The 23,139-nt window shown below is 40.7% G+C and overlaps 2 protein-coding genes across 2 annotated transcripts; both read left to right on the top strand.

The window, feature by feature from the left end:
- The first annotated feature begins 4,149 nt into the window (after positions 1 to 4,149).
- Positions 4,150 to 5,100, top strand: LOC121432311 (olfactory receptor 63). The gene has a single exon (XM_041630167.1). The coding sequence runs from the start codon at positions 4,150 to 4,152 to the stop codon at positions 5,098 to 5,100; it is 951 nt and encodes a 316-aa protein (XP_041486101.1).
- Positions 5,101 to 19,219: 14,119 nt separating this feature from the next.
- LOC121432480 (olfactory receptor 10H1-like) lies at positions 19,220 to 20,176 on the top strand. The gene has a single exon (XM_041630468.1). It carries the CDS (start codon positions 19,220 to 19,222, stop codon positions 20,174 to 20,176), a length of 957 nt encoding a protein of 318 aa, XP_041486402.1.
- The last annotated feature ends 2,963 nt before the right edge of the window (positions 20,177 to 23,139 follow it).

Genomic DNA, 23,139 nt, shown 5'->3' with positions numbered 1-23,139 from the left:
GGGTCCCAGAGAACAAACTTGGAATATTAGGTTTGGCCGAAAGTGACTTTATCCCTGAACCATCTTATGGGGCTCAGCCTATAAATTTTTAATTTCTACTTTCTATGCTCCTAGCAACATTTCTGAGGGTCTCTTATACCTCCTAGGTCAGTAAACACAGGAAAATTTCTGCTTTAGGGAATTTTACTATAAATAGAAAATTCAATGACTGGCTTCATTTCCTTCCTTTTTTACTTCTTTCCTATATCCCCTTTCTTTTGTTTACTCTGCTAATGTCTTAGTAACCTCTTTCTGTTCATATCCTTTTCCTATTTTTTTACATCAAATCACTACTCATTGGTTTAGCCTGTTACTCCTTTGTTCTAGATATATTTCTCTTGCCAGTTTTAGACAATGTAATGATCTACCAATTTTCTATTTGCTTGCTAGCATTATCTGAGCTATCTTGTTGACAAAAGAGCCTATAATTTGATAGTTGCCTGATGTTGGGATTTTACATATTTATTCTATCATAGCCCAGGAAAGCAAACTTATTCTCCTTTTTGTTATTCTTTATTTTTTTTAATTTATTTATTTATTAAAGATTTCTGTCACTTCCCCGCCACCGCCTCCCATTTCCCTCCCCCTCCCCCCATTAAGTCCCCCCCCCCCAGCCCGAAAAGCAATCAGGGTTCCCTGTCCTGTGGGAAGTCCAAAGCACCCCCACCTCCATCCAGGTCTAGTAAGTTGAGCATCCAAACTGCCTAGGCTCCCACAAAGCCAGTGCGAGCAGTAGGATCAGAAACCCATTGCCATTGTTCTTGAGTTCTCAGTAGTCCTCATTGTCCACTATGTTCAGAAAGTCCAGTTTTATCCCAGGCTTTTCCAGACCCAGGCCAGCTGGTCTTGGTGAGTTCCCGGTAGAACATCCCCATTGTCTCAGTGTGTGGGTGCACCCCTTGCGGTCCTGAGTTCCTTGCTCGTGCTCTCTCTCCTTCTGCTCCTGATTTGGACCTTGAGATTTCAGTCCTGTGCTCCAATGTGGGTCTCTGTCTCTGTCTCCTTTCATCGCTTGCTGAAGGTTAATATTCAGGAGGATGACTATATGTTTTTCTTTGGGTTCTCCTTATTTAGCTTCTCTAGGATCACTAATTATAGGCTCAATGTCCTTGGTTTATGGCTAGAAACCAAATATGAGTGAGTACATCCCATGTTCCTCTTTTTGGGTCTGGCTTACCTCACTCAGGATAGTGTTTTCTATTTCCATCCATTTGTATGCAAAATTCAAGAAGTCCTTGTTTTTTACTGCTGAGTAGTACTCTAATATGTATATATTCGATACTTTCTTCATCCATTCTTCCATTGAAGGGCATCTAGGTTGTTTCCAGGTTCTGGCTATCACAAACAATGCTGCTATTGTTATTCTTTATGGTTTGATATTTATTCTTCATACCTTCACTCTCTCTAGATTCCAACTTAATGTGGAATTAGATGCAAATAATTTTTATTCGTACCTTTTTGTATCTTCATTGGATTCATTGTCTTACCACAAATGAATACAGAGTCTACCTATTTCTCTTGATATGTATTGTCCAGATTTTGTGGGTTTTTAAAATATTACACTTGATTTTGAATAATTCAGTACTTGAACTCTTCTAATAAGCTTAATCTGTCTCTAAGTTGCTTCAATATTGCTCTTTTAGAAATGACTATGGCACGGTGTGGGAAGGTCTCCGGAGACCTAACCTCTAGCTGAAGAGTTGCTGAGAGCTGATGGTGGCTAGAGAGGAAGACATTCAATGGATGGCCCCAAACCCATGGGTACATGGGGAGCACAACCTAGAATTGGTGGGTAATTAAAAAAATGAGAATGTGGAGTTGGGAGGAAGAGAGGTAAGAAGTGGATCTAGGAGTCAGGGGAAGAGGTGAGAGTAGAATATGGATATATATATATATATATATATATATATATATATATATAAAATTCCCAAAGGATGAATACAAATACTATATTTTAAAAATTACTATGTGTTAAGGACATATTGCATGAGAAAAAATGAATTGCCAATAAACAGGGAAAATATTGTTTAATTGTCCCAGAGAGGACAGCTCTGCTCCTTTTCCTTTTTTCAGAAGACTAGTTTTATAATGCAGTTTTTTCCCTTGAGGAATTTGAGGAGTTTTTTTTTAAATCATATTTACAGCTGAATCACTGAGTTTTAAATAAAATGTCACTGCAGAAGTAATTTGCAGAGGTGCTATCATATAAAATCGACTCAGGGCTGAAACTGGGCATTTATATAACCTTTACATTTTTATTAACATGGAAAAGTCCGTTTTGGAATATACATTTATGTAAACCCATGTATATTGCATAGAAGATACTTTAAATTATCATGGGATATCTACAGGGTATCATTGAAACCATTCCTGTGTCTACATGAGTTCTTCCTAATGACACAAGAGGAGGTGAAGTTTCCAATTAATCAATGCCTTTCCACAGACTGAATAGAAACAGACAGAAGCATAAAGATGTCTCGTACTTTATATATATAGATATATGAAAACATTACATAATTTAAAACACTCCATTTTAACTTCCTTTTTATTGATTTTATTGAGCTATACTTTTTCTCTGCTCCCATCCCTCTCTCTCCCCTCCCCTTCAATCCTCTCCCATGCTCCTAATTTACTCAGGAGAGCTTATCTTTTTCTACTTCCCATGTAGATTAGATCTATGTATGTCTCTCTTAGGGTCCTCATTGTTGTCTAGGCTCTCTGAGATTGTGAATTGTAGGCTGTTTTTTTTTTTGCTTTATGTCTAAAAGCCACTTATGAGTGAGTACATATGAAATTTGTCTTTCTGAGTCTAGGTTACCTCACTCAGTGTGATGTTTTCTAGATCCATCTATTTGCCTGCAAATTTCAAGATGTCATTATTTTTTCTACTGTGTAATACTCCATTGTGTAAATGTACCACATTTTCCTTATCCATTCTTCAGCTGAAGGGCATTTAGGTTGTTTCCAGGTTCTGGTTATGACAAACAATGCTGTCATAAACATAGCTGAGCACATGTCCTTGTGGCAAGATTGAGCATCCTTTGGGTATATACCCAAAAGTGGTATTAACTTCCAATATGATAAAAAGCTGTTGTTAAAGCAACTTAGAAGTCTCTTAAGGGCTTCAGTTTTTATTAAGTGTAAAGAGTGAGAAAAGATTCCTGAGAGTAGGAGGGGCTTCAAGGGAGAAATTCCCTATTACATTTCAGAAAATGAGTTTATATCAGGATTGAAATAACCACATGATATTTCAATGTAGTTGGTTGACGTGATGAGTGCCAAGACACAATTTCTGACACTGAATCATCCTTGGTATTCAAGAGACAACCCAAAACCACTTGACCACAAAACCTCAAGTATGCCCTTTCCATTAAGGAATGTTTAACTGTGGATTTTAAAATGGGCATACCTGGGGAAGTGAGCATATGCTTCTCTTTGTCCACAGTCATACTTTAGAGTTATTTCATTATGTGTATGTGTCTCTACTTGTACGGTGGACGAATAGTGTACAAATATAAGTGCAGATACCCACATAGGCCAGAGAGGGTGTCCGCCCCCCTGGAGTTACATGCATGTGAGCTGCCCAAAGAGGTGTTAAGAACTGAACTTTTGCTCTCTACAACAGCAGTCTCCAGCTCAATCCATGAACATTCCTTTTTGTTTGTTGGTTGGATTGGGTTGGTTTTTTGGAGACAAGGTTCATTTGTTTAGCCATTGGCTATCCTGGAACTCACTCTGTAGACCAAACTGGTCTCAGACTCAAAGATCCACCTGCCTCTGTCTCCAGAGCCCTGTGATTAAAGGCATGCACCACTACATCCTGCAGCTCATGCACATTCTCATGTGGATTTAGATGAACAGTGAATTAACATGTTGAAGTAATCCAAGAAGTTTTCTCACCTTTTCTATATTTTTGAATAATACTGAGTGACTGACTTTTCAGATATTAGTAGGACTCATTTGTGAGCTCTCTGGGGCACAATTTTAGGGAGAATGAGACCCAGAAAGACTCAGTAACTTTTTCAAACACAGAACTTTTAATTTGCTGTTGCTCTGTTTCAGAACAGAGTTCTCATTAATGTGTTTCTGATCTCACCAGCCACAGAAGTCATGCCTCATCGGAACTACAGCACCGTGTCAGAGTTTATCCTCTTTGGCTTCTCAGCCTTCCCGCGGCAGATGCTGCCCGCTCTCTTCCTGTTGTACCTGCTGATGTATCTCTTCACACTCCTGGGGAACCTGGTCATCATGGCTGCCGTCTGGTCAGAACGCAGACTCCACACGCCCATGTACCTCTTCTTGTGTGCCCTCTCCATCTCTGAGATCCTCTTCACTGTTGTTATTACCCCGCGCATGCTGGCTGACCTGCTGTCTACGCATCAGTCCATCACATTTATAGCTTGCGCTAACCAACTGTTTTTCTCCTTCACGTTTGGCTACACTCACTCCTTCTTGCTCATGGTCATGGGTTATGACCGCTACGTGGCCATCTGCCACCCCCTGCATTACCACGTGCTCATGAGCCTCCAAGGCTGTGCTCGTCTTGTGGCCTGGTCTTGGGCTGGTGGTTCCCTCATTGGGATGACGGTGACGTTAATAATTTTCCACCTCAGTTTCTGCGACTCTAACGTGATCCATCACTTTCTCTGTCATGTTTTTTCCCTCTTAAAGTTGGCCTGTGGGGAAAGGACAGCGCTTGTCACGGTTTTTGTGATCCTGGTGTGTGTAACACCCCTCATAGGATGCCTGGTCCTCATTGTCCTCTCCTATATCTTCATTGTGGCTGCCATCTTGCGAATCCCCTCTACTGAGGGCCGGCAGAAGACCTTCTCCACATGTGTGTCTCATCTCACGGTGGTGATTGTGCACTACGGCTTCGCCTCCATCATATACCTCAAGTCCAGGGGACCCCATTCACTCTACACGGACACCCTCATGTCTACCACTTATACAGTCTTCACCCCCTTTCTTAGTCCAATTATTTTCAGCCTCAGGAATAAGGAGTTAAAGAATGCTATAAATAGAAGCTTCCACAGGAATTTCCATCAACAAAGTTCCTAAGAGTCATTTCTGTTGCAGGTTTCCCTAGAGCTCTTGATGAAATGGTTCACCCATGTACGTCTGTGTTTGCCTCACACTAGTGATTTGTTTCCGACACTTCTTCAGTCTCAAGAAGCTGTGGTCTCTTGTGACCTGGCATGACCATGTCCCTCTTGCTGTCTTCATCTCTGATAGAGTCATGCATGCAGGTGTTTTCTATATTTTATGAACACTTACCAATTTTTCACTTTTAGATATATTTTATACTTCTATTCAGTTCTGTAATTTTTAGCTGATATTCTCACAGTGAAATATATCTGCTCCTCTTTGTCCTTTGGCCCTGCTCATGAGCCTGAGTTCTTAACTTTTCCAGTACAACGTTATTTAATCCTTCAGATAAACTGACAGCGACTGATTAAAAGCAGTTCTTGTATGAGGATTTGTGTCTGATACTGAAGCCTGTGATGTATAAATTCATGAGGAAAGGAAATATGATAGTTGCATACTTGGTCATGGACATGATTCAGATTAAAGGAGCAAATGTAAATATAACCAATGGCCACCTCACTGATAACAGAGCAATAGCAAATAATATATAGGCGTTTAAAGCTACTGTATTAGTTCTCTGCAGCTCTCATAATAGAAATATATTTAAGCAGATGGCTTATAAACACCATTAACTTCTTATCATGGAGAAAGTTAGGAAATAGTAGATTAAATGTTCAGTGGAGGCAATCATCTTGGCTTATACCCAGTGTCCTCTAGTGTGGCCTCACTTACAAAAATGGGAAAATAGTCTTACTTTAATTTCTTTTTTTTTGTTAAAATTCATTTGTGTGTATGTGTCCATGATGTGGGGGTGTCACAACACCCTCATAGAGGTCAGATAATAACTGTATAGAGTCAATTTTTCCTTCCACTGTGGCACGGTATCCGGGAACAGAAGAAAGCGCCTTTATATGCTGAGTCACCATGCCAGACTACCTTCCTTAATTTTTTAATAATTAATTAATATTATTAGTTAAATTTGTTCTTGAGCGTTCACTTTTCATATATGCATAAATTGTCTTTTAATGACTCCTACTTCCAGACTCTATAAATTTCACCTCCTCCCCACAAGTCTTTCCCACATTTGTGCCTTTGTTTTCTGAGCCCTTGGGTTTAACCAAGACCATCTCTGTGACTACAGGCTTGGAAACATGAACTAGAACTTGTTAAGGTTACCACTGAGTGAACAACTGTAAAAAAAAAAAAAAACAACTAACTTCTCCTCTCTAGGACTTGTTCAGTAGCCAACGATTCATTAGGAAGGAACAGGGTGCCATGAACTCCTTGACAGTTCACAGTGAACTGTTGAGTGTGCCAACCTTTGTGCAGGCCCAGTGTTGCTGCAGTGCCTGTCTCATCCCGTTGGTGATATTCTGTAGATAATATTTGTAAAATATGAGGCCTAGAGAGGATATATGTGTCACAAGAGCAAAATAGTATATTTTTTCCCCAGACGTACCAGTCATGACCACATCACTAGGCTGAGGCAGGAGACTGTTTATTTGAACCCATTGCCTGGATTATATAATGAGACACTTTCATTTTGGAAAAAAAAGAAATTTATTGATTTCAACACTGCCCAAAGACTACATGCATTAAAACAACACGTTAGGGCTACTAAGCTACCACAGTAGTAAATATGCTTGCCACAAAACCCAATGACCTGAGTTTCATTCCAGGGAACACATTGTGAAAAGAAAGAGTTGTTCCCTGATCCCCATGGGACACTTGCTCACACATACACAAACACACATACATTCACACACAAAAATGTAAAAAAAGATTCTAAAAATTATAAAACATCACACTGTCCTCTATAGAAATGGACCAAATACAATATAGCAAACAATATTCATAGAAACAATTATAAAAGAGATACCATAAAGCATCTATTGGATAGCTTCTTCTACAACTACCCATAGTTCTTGACTATCAAGGTCAAGTACTTGCTAGAAGGCTGGAGAGATGGCTCAGTCAGTGGTGAAGAGCGTGTGCTGCTCTCTCAGAGGACCCAGGTTGGATCTTGACACTCACATTAGTCTCATAACTACGTTTAATTTCAGTTCCCAAGCACTCGATGTCCTCGGCTGACTTCCTCAGACACTCTCACACATATGGCATAACCTCAGAGACTCATTAGTAAACACATACACAACACATGAATAAGAAATAAAAATAAATCTTAAAATAAAGGCATTCCATAAGGGCAGAGACTGGAAAGATATTGCCACTAGATTGTATATGGAAGCTTCTACACTAGCAGGTTTTCATCATGGCTTTTATATCAGGTATGGTTTCCCTCTTGGTGGGTGGGCCTTGAGTCCAATTAGAGAGGTGATGGCTGCTGGCAAGGTATGTGTGCCATTATTTCACCCTTAAGGATATCGTGCAAGGCTGGTTGTTTTTGTCTTCAGGGAGAACGCTTACCGATCACACCCAGCTTGGATCCTCCAGATCTTGTGTCTAAACATATGGTGTAGTCATCATTAGAGGCTCATCTCTGCCTGTGTGAAACAACCAAGGGCAAGTTTTGGGAATATCTTAGATGAACCTGACCAACAAATCAAAAGAGGGCTTATTCTGAAGTTTTCTATACTTCTCCAGACTCATTTGCTTATACCTAACTGAGAGTAAGAACCATCTCGGAAAACATTATCTAGACACCTGATTCAGCTTTTTCAACATGATAGAGAGTGAGATGCCCAGCCCATTTGGGATATCCAGTATTGATGTGGTGGCTAATGAAATGCTGATAGAGTTGTCTTTTTCTTTTGTTCTGTGTGCATGCATGAATTCATGTATGAATGCATGAATGTGTTCACACATGTATGTGGGGGTGCATACACGTGCATGCATGATGTAGATGTGTTTGTGTGGAGGCACTAGAAAAGGACATTAAGTATCTTTTCTAATCCTTTACTGAATAAACCAGGTTCAGTAAAGTCCCTGGCTCAAAAGAATTGGTTAATCGACATGGTGTTATGCCTGTGACCTATATGCCCATCAATTCTCTTGTTTCTGGTCCCTATAATTCGGGAGACTAGGCATGCACAATTATGTCCAAATTTTTGTGTGGGTGCAGGGATTTGAACTCAGGTCCTTTAAATTACACAGCAACTCTCTTATCCACTGAGTCATATCCCTAGGTTTCTGCAGAGATTTTTCTGGGGTGGGGGAGTTAAGTTGAGAACTAAAGGGAAAAACAGACAGAGAAAGATTAGAGGAAGCATAGAAAGAATAGGTGTCCCAAGTAAAAGGAGGAGAGAGAAGGAAAAGGGGGGGACAAAGGAAGGAAAAATGAGGGAAGGAAGGAGGTATAGATAGAGAGATAACCAAGAAAAATAATACATATTAATAGATGATAGTCATTAGTAGACAGCTATGATAGATAAATAGATAGATAGATTAGATAGATAAATAGATGTTGGATAGATGATAGATATATAGATAGATGATAGATAGATGATACATACATAGTAGATAGATAGATAGATAGATAGATAGATAGATAGATAGATAGATGATAGATAAGAAAGAGCGTGGTACATTATTTTTGGGTTTCTAGTCACCCTCCCTTGATATAGAGGACCCTGAATCTCTCATCTCTAGTCACATTCAGTGGAAAGGCATCTGGGACTCTGTCACTGGGGAAGGCACCTGCGGTGATAAAACTCCCGTTGCAGCTCTAGTGGTCTATAAACAGGGCTCTGAAGGCTGCAGACCATCCCCAAATTTCTCCACGAAGGTAAGTGGAGCTCTTTCTTTCCAGGATAAGTAGATCAAATGCTGTGGGTACTGGACAGCTAAAGAGAGAGGAAAAATAGAGCATAGAGCAGCTTTGAATTCTGGGTCAGGAAAAGACTGTGGAAGAATGTATAGTGGATTGTCTACTGACACAGGGTCCTGGTTCCTAGCTCTGAGGTCCTGTTCTGGTTTCTAGTGGCCCACAGAATCTATTTACTCCCTGCCACACCCCCTTTCAGTGTTAAGTCATTGGTTTCAGGGTTCATTCTGGGGTGATGAGCTTTCATAATGTATGGAAAGGAGAACATTTCTGAGCTAGGGCAAGATCAAGTGTCTATCCTGTGTGTTTATATCACCTGTACTGTGTGGATGTGCACATAGTTTTAGGTGTGTGCTTGCATGCATGCATGCGTGCGTGCGTGTGTGTGTGGCATACACCCCTATTAGATTCTCATCACTGTCATAGAAAATTATCATACAGATTGTGGCTTAGAACAAGAGAAATTAACTCTTGTAACTTTGAAGACTAGCAGTCCTATACCCATGCATCAACAGAGCCACACACCCTAGAGAAACTAAGGGAGACTCTTTCCTTTGTCTACTAGCTTCTAGTAAAAATATCATTCCAATTTTTGCCTTTAGCTTTATGGTTTCTTCATGACTATGTAGCTTCTACAATCCTTTTAATTTTTAAAATCAACAGTTTACTGTGAGTGTGCTTGCATGATGTGTATGGGTCTAGGCATGCATGTACCACAGGTAGAAGTCAGAGGACAGCTCGTGAGATTTAGTTCTATCCTTTTACCTTCTATGTGGATCTTGGAGATCAAACTCGGGTAATCAAGTTTGGCAGACAGCACCTTTACCTATTGAACCATCTTGCCAGCTTCTACTTTTCTCGAGGATGCCAGTTTCTGCATAGAGACCACATTCTAATCTAGGATGAGCTTATCTCAAGAGCTTTGTCTATATTGGTTAAAATCTGAAAAGACGATATTCCAGATAAGGTCAGATAAGATACAGTGTGGGGTCACAGATGGGCAAGTGTCTCTGGGAGATGTTGTTCAACCAAAACAAAACTCCTGGGTGTATTGCTGCTATTTGTCCTTAGTTTAAAGTGCTCACTCTACACACACCTCCTGAAAATTTACCAGGTACCTTGTATATATTTGAGCTCTCAGATATGTACAAGGTACCTGGTAAATTCTCAGGAGGTGTGTGTAGAGTGAGCAATTGTCTTCATTTCTGTCTGTTTATTGAGTATAACCAAGAGTGTGCAGTTGAGAAACACAGTGTGGCCATCTGTGTTTGTACTTGTGTTCATAGTCTAGGTCAATGACACAGATCTACAGAGCTGACATAGGTTTTGTATGCTCCCCTTGAAAAAGGTAGGCACTGGGACCAGATTGGGGGCACATCTCTATGTTCACCCACTGGGGCCTTTGCCTGGATTTTTTTGTCAGTGCTGGATTTTTCTGTAGATCCAGTTTCCTGTAGATGACTTGAAGGGCCCTCTTGGAGAGTCTTTCAAAGGAGTTGTCCTGAGAAATTATAGAATGGAGCATATATTAGAGAGAAGGAGAGCCAGGGAACATTTCTGTCATTTTAGTAACATTTGCTCAGCTAAGAGCAGGACTCCTGGAGCCTGTGGGTGTTGAGGTCTGGGAGGCAGGCAGGAATAGAGGAAAAACTACGCCAAAGTTAGGGTGAGATCCTGGAATGTCATGGTGCCCCTATGGATAACCTGACTTGTGAGTGACAATCAATGTATAGACATCCATCTGCAATGGTAACAGATGGTGCTGATTCTAACAATGCCAGCTGGTGGGCTTTATGCTGAGCATTTGGCATGGCATCCTCTCTGTGATCCGACAAGATCAGGAATTTGTTTACCAAACTACTCAACTAAAACCTGTGACTGGAACCACAGGTCTACATGATTCCACAACCTGTAATCGACTCAGAAAATTATCTCTACTGTGAGAGAAGACTGGGGAGAAAAGGAGAGGAACTATGAAGGCACAGTGGTTCAAGAGATGAGACACAAAACCAATGCTGAGGCTGGGGGTATGTAGTGGACACACAGGGCGTGAAATCTAGAAATGTTGGCTAATGGGCGGGAAGGGCAGAGAAGCGGGAAGGGCATGAGCTCAACTGGAAGGGTTCCCTGTAGACTATAATTGCTTCTCTCCTGCGTGACCCTTCTTTGAGTAAAGCTAAGCTATTCATTTTCCAGGATTCTTGGTTCAGAAGTCATAGACGCAAGAACCTTCTGTGCCTGGTAGAGCCAAGTTTGCAATATTGGAGTGAGTCTAGTTGCATAGTTACTTAGCATTTGAAACTCTTTATGAAAACAGTAGCCTAATTAGTGACAGAGGTACATGTAAACATACATGAAAAATATCTACACACAAATTCTTTTCAAAATGCAGACTTTTGAGCTCATTGTATTCCACCATATGTCATTTTAAAACTTTTCTAGTTATTTGTACATGTGCCCTCTCTCTTTGCGTGTGTGTGTGTGTGCATGTGTTTGTGTGCATGTGTTTTTATGCATGTGTGTGTGTGTGTGTGTGTGTGTGTGTGCATGTATTGTGCAGGGGTGTCTGCCATGGTGCATATGTGGAAGTCGGAGAACAACTTGCAGGGAGCAGTTCTCTCCTACCATGGGAGACCAAATGCAGGTTGTAAGGCTTAGTGGCACCCTGCCCAGATTGGGCTTTGTTTTTCAATGCTTAGTTTTAAAGAAGTCTTTTGCCAACTATAAAGATCACCCAACATTTCTTTGAGTAACTATGATTTTATCCTTAATATTAGCATTTAAAATCATATGTATATTTAGAGGTGTATGTGTGTGTGCATGAATGTGTGTGTGTATGTGCGCGTGTACATGTGTGCATGCGTGTGTGTTTTCTTCATGTTCCAGGGTGTGCATGTGAAGGTAGGAAGTAAACTTGAGGGAGTTGGTTCCCGCCTTCTACTAAGTGGGTCCTGGAGACTGAACTCAGATTTTCAGACTTGGCAGCAAATGACTTCACCCACCAAGCTATCTTGACAGCTCTTTCAATGTTCTCCATTCTCTCCTTGACTGTGATCTCACAGGGAGGCCAGCTTTGCTTTCACCTCTATAGAAAGATACTTTCTACCACAGCATCCCCTAAACAATTCCTTCTTTGGGTATGGATCTGTGCTGTAAGAAAGCAATCTTCATAATTCTCAGTCGCTGGTTCCTCCATTCTGAAGTTAGTCTCTTTGGTCTTGCTCTAATCCCTAGTGCTTTATTTGGAAAGCTTACTCATCTGACTCAGTGACCTGGAAGGTGCTTTCATGCCTGCTCCTTCTCTTCCCGGAAATTTGGTCTACTTCCCTTAGCGAAGAGGACAACTATATGTTTTTCCTTCAGTTCACCTTCTTCCTTAGCTTCTTTAGGTTCACCTATTGTAGACTCCGTGGTCCTTATTTATGGCTAGAAACCAATTATGAGTGAGTACATCCCATATTCATCTTTTTGGGTCTGGGACACCTCACTCAGGATAGTGTTTTCTATTTCCATCCATTTGCATGCAAAATTCGAGAAGTCATTGTTTTTTACCGCAGCGTAGTACTCTAGCGTGTATATATTCCATACTTTCTTCATCCATTCTTCCATTGAAGGGCATCTAGGTTGTTTCCAGGTTCTGGCTATTACAAATAATACTGCTATGAACATAGTTGAACAAATGCTTTTGTCATTTGATAGAGCATCTCTTGGGTATATTCCCAAGAGTGGTATTGCTGGGTCCAGGGGTAAGTTGATCCCGAATTTCCTGAGAAACCGAAACACTGACTTCCACAGTGGTTGCACAAGATTGCATTCCCACCAGCAATGGATGAGGGTACCCATTCTTCCACAGCCTCTCCAGCAAAGGTTATCCTTGGTGTTTTTGAGTTTAGCCATTCTCACAGGTGTAAGATGATATCTCAAAGTTGTTTTGATTTGCATTTCTCTGATTGCTAAGGAAGTTGAGCACGACCTTAAGTGTCTTTTGGCCATTTGAACTTCTTCTGTTGAGAATTCTCTGTTCAGTTCAGTGCCCCATTTTTTAATTGGGTTAATTAGCATTTTAAAGTCTAGTTTCTTGAGTTCTCTATATATTTTGGAGATCAGACCTTTGTCTGTTGCGGGGTTGGTGAAGATCTTCTCCCAGTCAGTAGGTTGCCTTTGTGTCTTAGTGACAGTGTCCTTTGCTTTACAGAAGCTTCTCAGTTTAAGTAGGTCCCATTTATTCAATGTTGCCCGTAATGTCTGTGCTTCTGGGGTTATACATAGGAAGCGATCTCCTGTGCCCATCTGTTGTAGGGTATTTCCCACTTTCTCTTCTATCAGGTTCAGTGTGTTCGGACTGATATTGAGGTCTTTAATCCATTTGGACTTGAGTTTTGTGCACGGTGAGAGATATGGGTCTATTTTCATTCTTCTACAGGTTGACATCCAGTTGTGCCAGCACCATTTGTTGAAGATGCTTTCTTTCTTCCATTGCATACTTTTAGCTCCTTTATCGAAAATGAGGTGTTCATAGGTTTGTGGGATAAAATCCGGGTCTTCTATACGATTCCATTGGTCGACTTCTCTGTTTTTATGCCAGTACCACACTGTTTTCATTACTGTAGCTCTGTAATACAGTTTGAAGTCAGGGATGGTAATGCCTCCAGAAGATCCTTTATTGTATAGGATTGTTTTGGCTATCCTGGGTTTTTTGTTTTTCCATATAAAGTTGATTATTGTCTTCTCCAGATCTGTGAAGAATTTTGATGGGATCTTGATGGGGATTGCATTGAATCTATAAATTGCCTTTGGTAGAATTGCCATTTTTACTATGTTGATCCTCCCAATCCAAGAGCAAGGGAGGTCCATCCATTTTTTGGTATCCTCTTCAATTTCTTTCTTCAATGCCTTAAAGTTCTTGTCAAATAGATCTTTCACTTCCTTGGTTAGATTTACCCCCAGATATTTTATGCTGTTTGTGGCTATCGTGAATGGTGAAGCTTCTCTGATTTCCCTCTCTGCTTCCCTATCCTTTGTGTATAAGAGGGCAACTGATTTTTTGGAGTTGATCTTGATCATTTTCAAGGTTCAGTTAACTAATTATTCATGAACCTTTGCTCTACTATGGAAGTTTTTGTCTAGTTTTGTTTTATTTTGAATTTTCACTTTGTCAGAAAAAGACCCTACAGCCGTCTTGAGAGCACAGGTTTTTTTTTTTTTTTTTTTTTTTTTTGGTCACCTCAAGAAGAAACCTTACTGTTTCAGTCTTTCAATTTCATCAAGGTATTTAAAGTACCTATTATGTTACATGCTCCTAGATGGTCTAACTGATCTCTATGGAGGACTTCTATGGTTCCTATTAAACTACTTCCTATATATTTTATCTGTTACTTTGAATAAAAACCTTGTTTTTACTCTTTTACTTTTAGCTAACTTTGATATTACCCACCAAAAAAATCACAAGCAGAATAGAGAACTTCCTTTTATCATATTTTTAAAGATTTATTTTATTTTTAATTATGTATATGGGCAGGTATGTGCAAATGACTGAAGGTGCCTGCAGAGGCCAGAGGCATCAGATTTCCTGGAGTTGAATTTGAGGGAATTGTGAGCAGCCCAATGTGGGTGCTGGGATTTAAAGTTTGGCCCTCTGAATATTACCTACCTTCTCTTGAGAGTACCACACATAAGCTTAAAGCATCTACAAGAGCACTAACATCTACAAAAACACTTTTAAACAAGCGGTAGGTCTTACTTACAGTCTGTGACTTTTTCTGTTAACATTCTTTCAGTGTTCCTGTCTCAATTCCAACTTTTCATTTTGATTAGTTCTTAAGATTTTCCTCCTACTTTCTCCCTCTCTCTTCTCTTATTTGTGTGTGTGTGTGTGTGTGTGCATGTTATTAGTGTGATATGTGTGTACGTGTGTGTAGTGTATGTGTACATATGTGTGCAGGTGTACAAGTCTGTAAAGCCAGAGAAGGACATCAGGCATCCTCTATCACTCTCCACCTTTGCTTTGAGATAGTCTCTCACTGAAGCATGTTTTGTTCCTAGCATCTATGTTGGGTGGTCCACGGTTGCCCATTACTCCAGTTCCAGGGGATCTGATACCTATTTCTGGTCTCCACAGGCACCTGCATGCACATGGTACACATACATACAGCCGAGCACACACATAGACACATAAGTAAAATTACTAAATAATCTTTTAAAAATATGTATGTGTATACATGAGTATAGTGTGTGTGTGTGTGTGTGTGTATGTGTGTGTGTGTATGCGCGTGTGTGCGTGCACCATCTCTTCATTTGCTTAGTGGTCTGAGATTATTCATTTGCTGTGTTTTGTTGGGTGTTGTTATCCTCTTTATGTTGGCATTTTCCTTCTAGTACATTCTGTAGAACTGGATTTACAGATAAATATTGCTTTAATTTTGTTTTAACATAAAATTTTTTGCTTTCTCCATCTATTGTGGGGTTGAAAGTTCTACTTGGTATACCACACCCACACATACACATACATATATGCACACACTTCAGATTCCCTGAAACTGGAGTCATGGTCAGTTGTAGGCCTCCCAACATGGATTCTAGGAACAAAACCCAATTTCTGTTCAGCAGTAGCCATTGCTTTTCATAGATGAGATAGATGAGCCATTTCTCCTGGCCTCAGATAAATCTCTTGAAAATAGTAGTATGGGGGGGGGAAGAAAATAGTAGTATGACCACTAATTTTTAATTAATTAATTAATTATTTTTTACTATTTAGTGAGTTCTGACCACGAACTTAATATACTTGATTTTGTTTGACCCTGCACAAATTATTACAGTCTGTTCACTGTACCCATGAGTTTTACTTGTGTCTCAAATGTAGTCCTATCCAGGTTTTATGGAGTCTGCATTGAAAATAAACTACCCTTTTTCTTTTCAATATTCTTTTTTTTATTAACATAGTTTTTATTGATTCTTTGGAAATTTCACATGATGTATCCCAAGCCCACTCATTTCCCAGTCCTTTCATGTCTGTCTGCGCTCCACACATGTAGCCTCTCCCTTGAAAAGAAGGACTAAAAAATAAATATAATTTTAAACAGACAAAAATCACTTCACTCCTCCATTTTTCCTGTCTCTCCACTGTCTACTCATTCCTCTTAGAGGCACTGGGAGCTGTGATGTGTCATGCAGCAGACTCTTATGCCTAGACAGTTGTGCTTGCAAATGTTCATTGAAATTGAGGTTGTTGGTCTGGTTCAAGGCCTCCGGTTCCTGGTACAACATCAATAATGAACCCTCACTGTAACTTCTCTCAGATATCTTGGTCTGGTTCAAGGCCTCCGGTTCCTGGTACAACATCAATAATGAACCCTCACTGAAGCTTCTCTCAGATATCCTGCTGTTGCCCCTAGTCATGGAGATTCTGGGCTGTGATTCCATGGGACTGCTCTCTTCATGTGCCCCCGTAGGTCATACATTGGGTAGATGCTGAAGTAGACCAACTCAGAGCCCTGGATGTGAGCCTGGGTGGTAGGTGAATGGGTCAGTCTGGACCTCCACCAGATCCCCTGCCTCAGGTGAGAGTCAGGGCCAGGTCTCGTGCACACATGGTGGGGGTTGGGGCAAGTGTACAGGACCAGCTCTCCCATTGAAGCCACTGGTAAGGAAGAGGGCAGTTCTTTCAGGCCATCAAGAGTCGGGCCAGCTCTCCTGGGAAGGGTCTTTTTAATATTTCTCTCTCTCTCTCTCTCTCTCTCTCTCTCTCTCTCTCTCTCTCTGTGTGTGTGTGTGTGTGTGTGTGTGTGTGTGTGTGGTATATGTGTATTATATATTTGTGCCCCTGTGCTTATATGTAGCCAACTTTGGAAATTATTCCTTAGATACCACTTTATTTTCTGAAACAGGGTCTCTTGATTGTTCCTGAGGCTATGTTAGGTGACTAGTGTTACCCAGGAATCTTCCTTTCTCCACCTTCCCAGTGTTGAAATTTTGAGTGTAATCCATCACACCCAGCTTTTAAGATGTGGTTTATCACACTGAACCTCATTGAAGAGAAAGTGGGAAGCAACCTTGAATGCATTGGCACAGGAAACTGCTTCCTGAATATAATGCCAGTAGCACAGACACTAAGATCAACAATTAAGAAATGGGACCTCCTGAAACCGAGAAGCTTCTGTAAGGCAAAGGATATGATCAACAAGACAAAATGACAGCCTACAGAATGGGAAAAGATTTTCACCGACCCCATATTATACAGAGAACTGATCTCCAAAATATACAAACAACTCAAGAAACTAGATATCAAAATAACAAATAGTCCAGATTTTAAAAAATGGGGTGCAGATCTAAACAAAGAATTCTCAACAAAGGAATCTCAAATGGTTGGAAGGCACTTAAGAAAATGCTCAGGAACTTTAGCCATCAGGGAAATGCAAATCAAAATGTCTGAGATACCATCTTACACCGCTCAGAATGGCTAAGATAAAAAACACTGAAGATAGTTTATGCTGGAAAGGATGCAGAGTAAGGGAACACTCCTCCATTGCTGGTGAAAGCACAAACTTGTACAGTCACTTTGGAAATCAGTATGGCGGTTTCTCAGAAAATTGGGAATTAATCTACCTCAAGACCCATCAATACCACTCTTGGGCAGATACCCAAAGGAGGCAGACCCATATCACAAGGACATTTGTTCAACTATGTTCATAGCAGTATTATAAGTAATAGCCAGAACCTGAAACAACCATCTGCCCCTCAAACAAAGAATGGACAAAGAAAATATGATGCATGTACATAGTGGAGTACTAACCAGTGGTAAAAAACAAAAAAACAATGGCATCTTGAAATTTGCAGGCAAGTGGATGGAACTGGAAAAACATCCTGAGTGAGGTAACCCAGACACAGAAAGACAAACATGGTATGTACTCATTCATAAGTGGATATTAAACATAAAGCAAAGGATAACCAGCCCACAGTCTACAACCCCAGAGAAGACAGGAAACAAGAAGAATCCTAAGAGAGACATACATGGCTCCCCCAGGGAAGGGGGCAGTAGACAAGATCACTTTAGTAACGTGGCAGCATGAGTGGACAGGGGAGGGTGGTAAGGGAGTGGGGAGGGGAGAAGGGGAGGTGGGGAGGACATGAGGGATTAGGAAGATCAAGTTAGGTGAAAGACAGAGAGGGAGAGCAAGGAAAGAGATACCCTGAAAGAAGGAAACCTGGCACTAGGGAAATTCCCAGGAATCAACAAAGATGACCCCAGCTTAGAATCTAAGCAATAGTGGAGAGGGTACCTAAAATGCCCTTCCCCTGTAATCAGATTGATGACTACCATAATTGTCATCATAGAACCTTCATCCAGTATCTGATGGAAGCAAATGCAGAGATCTACAGCTAAGCACTGGCCTGAATTCCTAGAGTATAGCTATTGGAGCAGGAGGAGCCATTACGACCAAGAGGACCATGATAGAAAAACCCACAGAAACAACTGACCCAAGCTAGTAGGACTGGCACTTAGGGAACCTGCATAATACCAAACTAGGCCCTCTGAATGTGGGTGACAGTTATGTGGCTTGGACAGTTTGTGGTTCCACTAGCAGTGAAACCAGTATTTATCCCTTGTGCATCAATTGACTCTTTGGAGCTCATTCCCTATAGAAAGATACCTTGTTCAGCCTAGATAAACGGGGTGTCGGGGGGAGGGCTTTGGTCCTTCCTCAAGTGATGTGATAAGCTTTGTTGATTCCCTATGGGTAGCCTCTTCCTCCTAGAGAAGAGGATGGGGGATGAAGGGGGGAGAAGATGGGGGGAATGGAAGGAGGGAGAGGAAATTGGGATTGGTATGTAAAATAAGATTTTTTTAAAAAAATAAAATGTGGCTTATGAAAATTAACTCATACCCATATGCTTTCATGACAAACAATTTTACAGTGGAGTTAAATCCCCATGCCCTTGCCATTGGCTGTTAAATAATTCAGTATAACAACTACTTATGTGATATGTACATAATGTTAGATATTCTAAGCTATTTAGAATAATCTAAGGTCTGGAGAGGATCCTCATTGACTATGCAAATACCACCATATATTACATAATGTGCTTGAGTAGCAAAACATTTTAGTGTGTGGTGAAGAATCTTGGAAACAATCCCTGTGACTACCAAGGGATGACTTCATAAATACATTTTTTCAGGTACGCTGATCACGTTTTAGATAGATAAAGAAACTTCTCAGATATCTTTTAAGAAGAGTACACACACACAAACCTACAAACAGAAAAACCGTGTGAACCTAATTGCTAAGTCATGTGCCTTTACCCCTTTTAGGTATGGCTGCCATGTTGGGGCTAAATTACTCATTTGTGTCAGAGTTCTTCCTCATTGGCTTCTCTACCTTCCCTCACCTTCAGCTGATGTTCTTCCTGCTCTTCCTCTTCATGTACCTCTTCACGCTGCTGGGCAACCTGCTCATCATGGCCACCATCTGGAGTGAACACAGCCTCCACACGCCCATGTACCTCTTCCTGTGTGCGCTCTCCATCTCTGAGATTTTCTACACCTTTGCCATCATCCCACGCATGCTGGCCGACCTGCTCTCCACGCTTCACTCCATTGCCTTCCTGGCCTGTGCCAGCCAGATGTTCTTCTCCTTCACATTCGGCTTCACCCACTCTTTCCTCCTCACAGTCATGGGCTATGACCGTTATGTGGCAATCTGTCACCCACTGCGCTACAATGTGCTCATGAGCCCTGGTGGCTGTGCCTGCTTGGTGGCTGGGTCCTGGGTTGGTGGTTCATTAATGGGGACATTGGTGACAACAGCTATTTTTAGTCTCACTTTCTGTGGACCCAATGAGATCCACCATTTTTTCTGCCATGTTCCCCCTCTATTGAAGTTGGCATGTGGAGAGAATGTACTGGAGGTGGCAAAGGGTGTAGGAATGGTGTGCATTATAGCCCTTTTGGGATGCTTTCTCCTCATCCTCCTCTCCTATGCCTTCATTGTGGCAGCCATCTTGAAGATACCATCAGCCGAGGGTCGGCAAAAGGCCTTCTCCACCTGTGCATCCCACCTCACGGTGGTCATTGTGCACTATGGCTTTGCCTCTGTCATCTACCTCAAGCCCAAGGGTCCCAAGTCTCTGGAGGGAGACACTCTGATGGGTATCACCTACACGGTCCTCACCCCCTTCCTCAGCCCCATCATCTTCAGTCTCAGGAACAAGGAGCTGAAGGTAACCATGAAGAAAGCTTTCCTCAACAAATTATTTCTGCGAAACTCCTGAAGAGACTGGTTTTTTTTTTTTTGGAAGAAATGTTATAGGGAGAAATTCCTTTGTTCTCCCTCTGTCTTTCCATACTCAATTTCTCCTCTTCCTCCTTCTTTTCCTCTCCCCCTCCTCCTCCTTCTCTCTTCTTTCTTCTCCTCATTTCTCTTCTCCCCCTCCCCTCTTTCTCTCTCCCCTCCCTTCCCTCTCTTCTCTCTTCCCCTCACCCTTCTCCTCGCCCCTTCTTTCTTCTTAATGGTTATTTTTATGTATCTCCATCTCAAATTTAACATATCATATAATTTGCCATTTTAAGGTTTACACAACCAATAGCTGACACTTTAGAACTCTTTTTATCTCATCTAGCCCCCTTCTCTGAATCCTAGCTGAGTTCAGTGTTGTAAAATATAATCTCAGTACTTGGGAGGCTAAAGAGCCTGGATTACACTGTGAGGTAAAGGCATACCTGGACTACATAATGAGGCTCTGTCTCAAAGAGGGGGAAGGAGGAGAAGAGAGATCTTTTGTGCATTTATGTGTGCGGTAGTGTGTATATATGTTTGAAGCCAGAGGATAAACTCAGATGTAGCTCATCAGGAATATTGTCTACCCTTTTTATTGGGAGTATTTTTGAGACATTGCTCATCTGTGTATCCCTGGCTGTCCTGAAACTCACTCTGAAGACCAGATTGGCCTTGAATTTAGAGATCTGGCCTGCCTCTGTCTCCCAAGTCCTGGGATTAAAGGTGTATACCACCACTACCAGCACAATTGTCTATTTTTTTTATTTTTAAGACAGGGTCTCTCGCTGAATTTGGGGCTCACCAAGTAGGGTAGGCTGGCTGACTTTCAAGCCCTAGTGATCCTCCTGTCTCTGCCTCATTGGGGCTGAAATTATAAGTGCATGCCAGCCATCACGGTGAATACTGGGGATCAAACTCAGGACTTCAAACTTGTGAGGCAATCACTTTTCTGATTGAACCACCTCTCCAACCTTGAAGAAACTCTCAACCTTCAACCATCTCTTTCTGTCAGTCCCTCAAAACCACTAATATACTGTATCTGTGGATTTATTTCTTCAGATTTTTTTATAAATAAATAGAATCACACATACAATATATATTATTTGTTTGTTTTGTTTTTCAAGACAAGGTTCCTCTGTGCAACAGTCCTGGCTGTTCTGGAACTTAGTTTGTAGACCAGGCTGGCCTCACACTCATTGAGATCTGCCTGCTTTTGCCTCCCAAGTGCTTGGATTAAAGGCTTGTGCCACAACCACCTGGCCAATGTATATTCTTTTATGATGGATCTTTCTACACAAAATCATGTCTAAGATTCATCTCCATTGTAGTGTGGACAATTGCTTTATTTCTTTACATGGGTTCATACTATTCCATTCATTGAGCAGTCTACATTCACCCCAAAATTAATGGGCATTTTGAGCCATTACTAACTATGCTGCTATACATGTTTATATAGAGGTTTTTTATGAACATATGTCCTCATAACTTTTTTTTTGGTTCTTTGAGACAGGGTTTCTCTGTATAGCTTTGGAGTCTGTCCTGGAACTCACTCTGTAGACCAGGCTGGGCTCGACCTCAGAGAGATCTGTCTGCCTTTGCCTCTCAAGTGCTGGGATTAAAGGTATGTGCCACCACCACCTGGGCATACCTTTTACTGTATATACTGGAATGAAATTTATGGGTGATAATGTATACTTATGCTTAATTATGTGAATTACTGGCATAAATGTTTTCTAAAGTAACTACTTTAGTTTATATTACCACCAGCTGGGTGTGAGGGTTCTGATTTCTCCACATCCTTGACAACTCTTCATCATTTCCTGACTTTCTGATTATAGCCACTTTGGTATGTTTAAATGAATTTTATCTTATTTAAAAGATTTAATAAATGATATGTATTGTGTGTATGTGTGTGAGGGTGTGTGTGTACCCTGAAGTGGAGGTCAGAGGACAATTTTGTAGAGTCAGTTAAAACTCTCCCTCCATCTTTCTGGGTTAAAATTCAGGACTCTCCTTTCTGGCACCTTTACTTACCTATTGGAGTCAATGTGCTAGCACCTTTCTTTTAACTAAAATTTGTAGGGCTGCTTTTCAGACCAAGTGGACAGTGTATGGTAGGCAGGCATTCTATTTACTAGTAGAACTATAGTAGATTATATTTCAGCGAGTTATAGTCCCAGTCTTATTGACCTTTTGATTTGCATTTCCCAAAAGAGTAATGAGAGATCTTAAGTAAAACAAGGAAAAGCATATGAGTTGTTTTGCTTTATAGAGGAGGTAGGGTCATTAGTCCCATTTCGAAGATGAGCAAATATAAAGAGAATAAAACATTTAACTAAAGTCTTACCAACTAAACTACAAAGTTAGAATGGAACTGATTCTTGGAGCTGGAACTGAGTAGTAGAAGTGTATTTCTCATGGGTTGTAAATTCAGAATGTCGGCCTTTTCCAGGTTGGAAAAGGAAGGTTCATGGGAATAAGAGACAAAATCTGGAATGCATGAACCAAATGAGTTCAAAATAAAGGACATATTCTTATCATTATTTGGAAAAAAACATTAAGTGTATAAGACTTGAGGGGGTACACTGTAAATTGAGACAAACTGGCTCTCGTGTTTTAAGGCAGAGATTATAGATATAAAAAAATGAGCATCATGAGTAAATATAGGAAAAGTTTCTATTATCTAAAATGTCTAGAACCAGCAATGTCTCAGACCATATTTTTAGATCTTAGAATATGTCCATGTATGTAGTAAAATACCTTGGGAATAGGATCCAAATGTAAATACAAAATATATTTGTTTCATAAGCATCGTATGCACATATTTAAATGCAACTTCATGCAGTTTTAGTGTAACTGCATCTGAGTTAACTGATGTGATTCATCACACAGTCAAATGTGGAAATTTCCACTTGTGGAATCATGGGATATTTCAGATTTTGATTTTCACATTAGGAA

This window comes from Microtus oregoni, unplaced genomic scaffold (assembly GCF_018167655.1).
Source record: "Microtus oregoni isolate MIOR12 unplaced genomic scaffold, Mior012 000034F_ref0000314, whole genome shotgun sequence".
In the NCBI taxonomy this organism is placed as follows: Eukaryota; Metazoa; Chordata; class Mammalia; order Rodentia; family Cricetidae; genus Microtus; species Microtus oregoni.
The sequence above is the reverse complement of the archived record's forward strand: the minus strand, read 5'-3'. Positions and strand labels throughout refer to the sequence as shown.

What these genes read in the sequence shown, in the direction of transcription:
- LOC121432311 (XM_041630167.1), top strand. Translation starts at nt 4,150, where the DNA reads ATGCCTCATCGGAACTACAGCACCGTGTCAGAGTTTATCCTCTTTGGC.
- LOC121432480 (XM_041630468.1), top strand. Translation starts at nt 19,220, where the DNA reads ATGGCTGCCATGTTGGGGCTAAATTACTCATTTGTGTCAGAGTTCTTC.